General features: G+C 39.0%; 1 protein-coding gene across 4 annotated transcripts in view; it reads right to left on the bottom strand.

Moving 5' to 3' along the window:
- Window positions 1–5,574, bottom strand: part of ano1a (anoctamin 1, calcium activated chloride channel a) — a 62,231-nt gene that overhangs the window by 33,315 nt on the left and 23,342 nt on the right. For all 4 annotated transcript variants that reach the window (XM_005742882.2, XM_005742883.1, XM_005742881.2 and 1 more), the window contains exons 4-5: window positions 1,316–1,414; window positions 610–761 (exon numbers count right to left, since the gene is read on the bottom strand). In XM_005742882.2, coding sequence (XP_005742939.1) covers window positions 610–761; window positions 1,316–1,414 — 251 coding nt within the window. The remainder of the gene's footprint in view (window positions 1–609; window positions 762–1,315; window positions 1,415–5,574) is intronic.

Raw genomic sequence — 5,574 nt, forward strand, 5'->3', positions numbered from 1 at the left:
AAACATTCAGCTTTGATATTAATGAGTTTTTTGGGTTCATTGAGAACATGGTTGTTGTTCAATAATAAAATTATTCCTCAAAGATACAACTTGCCTAATAATTCTGCACTCCCTGTAGTTTAAGACCAAAGTATCAAAGCATGACGCTTTGGTCTTAAATCACAAGAATTAAATGTGTAAAATTATAGAAATTATCAATTACTTTGCTGTATTGTGAATAACACGGGGTGGGTTTTTGTAAAACTTGTGAAAATGCAGTTAAAAGTAAAAAGTGACTTCTTCAGTCTCAGCTGACTGCAGGTTTCCCCAATCTCATAAACAGGACATTTACTGTACTGTTTATAAGAAGTACTGTACTGAAGAAGTCACCTGGATGAGTGACGAAATGTTTCTCCCACTGAAAACGTCCAGATGAACAGAATCAACTTTTGGAGTTGAAATTGGAAATTAGTAACAAGCTACAAATTTGTGGTTGTCAACAAACTGGACAACTCAGAGACAACACACACGGGTTCTATAGTGTATGCCTAAGAACATGTGTAAAAGCCTAAGTTTGAGATATACTATTTTTCAATTGTCTTTATAATTATAACCAGATATTTTACTTACAGGTGCTGTTTTTCTCTGGAGAAGGGGTGAGAGAGGGGTTTCTGACACTGTGATTGGCTGGTATCGACTTTAGGGTGGAGAGGAGCTGTAACTTTGTGAATGAACATCCTGATCTTCTCCACCACACTGCTGCCTTGTTTCACTTCATAAACCTGCAGAGGAGATCCAAATAATAAAAGAAAAGAAAAGAAAAGAAATAAAAAAAAACAAAAAAAACCAAACAATCCAAAAACTACCCAAAAGTAGCAATTTGATTGAATAATGATTTCATTCCAAGAGCTAAAATGTAATATATACTTTTTCATTTTGTGTTTACCAGCCATTCACTTCAAGAGCCTTGAAAGGTTGAGGTGTAGAGAGCTGTAGTTCTTTCTGTTGCTGTGTTCTTTCACATACATTTTGCTGTCAGTTTATTAAAAACAGGCTGATGGTCAATAAATTTAAAAATAATTTACTTGGGTACTACAGCGATCATAAACTGGACTACATTATTGGAGATACTTTCAAAACACTTTAAGAAAAGCACAAACTAATACAAATAGGGGACTGTATGATATGATATGGTATTTTTGGACTGAGTCAGCTGATATTTTGTATTTTGTGCAAAGGATTGTGCTACAGGACAGCATCTGAACACTTCTGAAGTCAAAGCACAGCAGCAACACTGAGTTCATATTTTAGAAATGGGAAATAATTGGTGGAGTACCTTCTTTGTTGGCATTTTGAGTTTCATGAATTCAGCCTCTCGACACAAAACATTCCAAGGAGCATGGATCTTTAAGAAGCCAACTCCAGGGATAGTACTCTGAAATACAACAGAGGTTTGGATATTTCAAAAAAAACAAAAAACAAACATAATTAAAAATTCTAACGGATTAATTCCAAAAAAAGGGCACATCCTAAATTGCAAAGTGCACAAACATAATATATACACATTCTACTGTTTTCTTAGCAGGAATCAAGTTAAAAACATGCTTATGTGTTTCTGCAGAGAGCCTTTTTCATCATTTAAAGTAAAACTTAATTCAGTTATATCCATAAGGGCAGAGTTAAAATCACTTTTATATATACACCATTACTTATGCACAGTGAAGAATAACAAGTACAGATATAAGCAATTATAAAAGGATGCAAATACCCCTATGCAATTCTGAGCCAGTTTGACCTTTAGGCATCAAGATCTAAGCCTAGCATCTCAACAAAATTCACAAACCATTTACACAGACTGAGGTGAAGCATCCTGGTGTATTTTTTTAAAATAATTTTTTCATCAGCTACAAAAGTCAAGAAACAGAGTGTTCAGAGGACGCTTTGATTTTGATCATTATCATGATAGCCCATACCCCTATAAAACTGTTCATTTATGTCTTTAAGGAATTTTTCGCGTTTTAACTAACTGGTGTGGTATATGGCTTTATGAACAGATAAAGCAGAGTATTACCTGCATAGCAGTGAAAATGTATGCTATGTTCTCTAATGACACAATTTTACAAAAATGGATGGAAGCAGTTCCTGCCCCAAGCGGAGGAGTTCAAGTATCTCGGGGTCTTGTTCGCGAGTGATGGGAGAAGGGAGCCGGAGATCGAAAGACGGATTGGGGCTGCAGCTGCAGTAATGCGGACGCTGCACCGGTCCGTCGTGGTGAAGAGGGAGCTGAGTGTAAAAGCGAAGCTCTCAATTTACCGGTCGATCTACGTCCCTACCCTCACCTATGGCCACGAGCTGTGGGTAGTGACCGAAAGAACGAGATCGCGGATACAAGCGGCAGAAATGAGCTTCCTCCGAAGGGTGGCTGGCCTCTCCCTTAGAGATAGGGTGAGAAGTTCGGCCATCCGGGAGGGGCTCAGAGTAGAGCAGCTGCTGCTCCACATCGAAAGGAGCCAGCTGAGGTGGTTGGGGCATCTGACAAGGATGCCCCCTGGGCGCCTCCTGGGTGAGGTGTTCCAGGCATGTCCCACCGGGAGGAGGCCCCGGGGCAGACCCAGGACACGCTGGAGAGATTATATCTCTCGGCTGGCCTGGGAACGCCTTGGTATTCCCCCGGATAAGCTGGAGGAGGTGGCTGGGGAGAGGGAGGTCTGGGCCTCTTTGCTTAGGCTGCTGCCCCCGCGACCCGGCCCCGGATAAAGCGGATGAAGATGGATAGATGGATGGATGGATGGATGGATGGATGGAAGCAAAATCACAAAAGAACACCTTTGTGATTTTGTTTTTAAAAAAACAAAAACAAAATTAATAAATAACTTTGAGAGGCTCTTATCCAGAGCCTATCCTTATCAGGATCGCAGGGGGCTGGAGCCAGCTACCATACAGCAAGAGGCGGGGTACACCCTGGACAGGTCGCCAGTCTGTCGCAGGGCTCCCACCCAGAGACAGACAACCATTTGGACTCACACTTAGGGGATATTTGGATTCACCAGTTAAGTGCATGTCTTTTAGCTGTGGGAGGAAGCTGGTGTACCCGGAGTAACACAGGGAGCATGGAGGACCACAAGAGTCACACATATCGAGATTCTGTGCTTGAATAATGAATTATGCAATAAGATATGTATTTGTAAATTCATTATTAATTATTTTATGTACTGAAACATTAGTAATTTATTACTTAGCAATTTAATTAAAAATAAAAACACTATTTATAAATCAATATTTCAAAATGAATTATTAGTCCATTAATAAATACTTGATATTCGACAGAACATCACTTCATATTCTATACTGTTCACTGGTTTCACCATACTTGAACTATTGTGCAGAGGTCTGGGGCAATAACTATAAAACCACATTACATTCACTTTTTACTCTTCAAAAAAAAGCAATTCGAATCATCCACATTGCAGGTTACAGGGAACATACAAACTCACTATTTTGCAGTCGATCTAGTGAAATTCCAGACAGCACAAATTCTATTCAAAGCAAAAAATAAAGAACTGCCAGGTAATATTCAGAGTATGTTTTTTTGAAAGAAGTTATAATTTAAGGGGTTTTTGTAACTTCAAAACAGGGAAGGTACGTACTACAAGAAAAAGGTTTTGTGTTTCTGTTCATGGAGTGAAACTGTGGAACAGTCTGAATATGGAATTAAAGCAACGTCCAAACATAAAACTGTTCAAAAAGAGTTATAAAAATATAATCTTCTCCAACTATCACATTAAAAATGGTGATTCCACTCCTCATTTGAAAATGCCTTTCCTTTTCCCTTTCCTGTTAGCTCACAGACTTGCTATTATATTAGCAAATCTGTGAATTAACTTTTTAACTAATAACTATTGGATTCGCTATCCGGTCTTTAAGTCTGACGCCATTAGCCGTGCCTGGGCCCAAACTCAGCTGCAGGTCCCCAAGTCACATGATCACTGCGGCATCACTGAGAGTTAAAAACAGTTTAAATTCTTTCATCTGTAACAAAATGATCAGCGTTGCTGCTCTACCAGGTGTAACAATTAAGTTTAACATCCAGGCATCCATGAAAACCGAATTTATGACATTTAACGGAGTTAGAAGTCAGCAGGAAGTTAGCTCGCTAGTTTCCACGTAAACATGATATACCGTGTTCTGACTGAGAGATTTCTGAAACAAATTAAGACGTACAGCTCTACTATCACTTCCAACATAAATGCAGACAGAAAACTAAACTGCTGTGACATAGGTAGGGTTACTGAAGTTTGGCTAACATAGCTGTGTCGCTACGTGATTGCTAGCAACACAGCTATGTTAGCATAATATAAACAGTGAAGCTGGAGAATGAACAATAACTTTTTTCCACTCAATAAAAGTTAACGTGAAGGTTCCCGAAGGTTCGGGCAGGATGCTGTAAATGGGCCAAACTTCAATCGGGAGAACAACTGAGATAATCCATCCACAGTACGAGGTTAGTTATTAATATAGTGCTGCATGGGCTGGGCTGTAGTTACGTCATAAGGTTTTAAAAACTGAGCTTTAAAATGATTAGCGGTAATAAAACCAGAGAGAGGCCGACAGTGATCACTGACTGTTTTTAGGAACTTGTTGAGATTAAATAGAACAAGATACAAAGCATTAAAACATGTAAAAAAACATAAAAGGCTCATTAAACACAGAGTAGTTTGGGCCCGGAAGCAGAATTCATCACGTTATCACTTAAAGACTGGATCTCATTTCAGAAATCCCGGAGCAATGCAAATTAGCCACACAGTGCGATGTAAGGAGGTCTCTGATTGGTTAGACTGTTTGCTGCTACAACTACACATGTTTCTTTTCCAACTATTTATTTATGAGTGAAGTATGTATGTGTATATATGTATATATTGTACTATTCTTAGTTAGTGTATTGTCTGTCTTGTCTTAATGTTGGTTTAAAATGGAGCACTGTAACAAAAAATAATTTCCCCCAGGGATTAATAAAGTATTCTGATTCTGATTCTGATTAGACAGACAGGCTTGTTGCCTGCCTTTTTTACACTCCTGTTTGTGCACATAGTTTTGCACAGCGAAGCTAAGAAGTGTGTGTGCTTGTGCAAATGTCTTTCAGCTTCGGCATTTAGACTCTGTCCAACACGGATATATGAAGAATGAAGCGTCTTTGCAGTGAAATGAGAACTGTGCGCTTGTTGAAGTTAAGGTGCTAACATGACTAATGTTAGTTAGCATCACAAATATTACGTATTCATATTTTAGTACAAGCCGTTTTTGTAAGCTAATGGGCTTTCCACGAATAAAGGCTTGAACCAACACTGAGCCCAGTTACATTAAAAGGAGTTAAAAGAACTGAGACATGGTGATTAAAATAATCCGGTCATTAAGTGATGACATGACGAATCCTGCTTCCGGGCCTAAAGTAGTCTGTGTTTAATATGGCTTTTGTGTTGTTAACATGTTTAATGTTTTGTATTTTCTTCTGGTGAGGGACCAGACAAAGAGCGATTCATAAGACCCTTATGAAAAGGACACCGAGGGAACAGTTTACCCTGCCCGGGATAGGGTTAC

The sequence above is a fragment of the Pundamilia nyererei genome, unplaced genomic scaffold (genome assembly GCF_000239375.1).
Source record: "Pundamilia nyererei isolate P.nyererei 1_Seehausen unplaced genomic scaffold, PunNye1.0 scaffold00124, whole genome shotgun sequence".
Lineage (NCBI taxonomy): Eukaryota > Metazoa > Chordata > Actinopteri > Cichliformes > Cichlidae > Pundamilia > Pundamilia nyererei.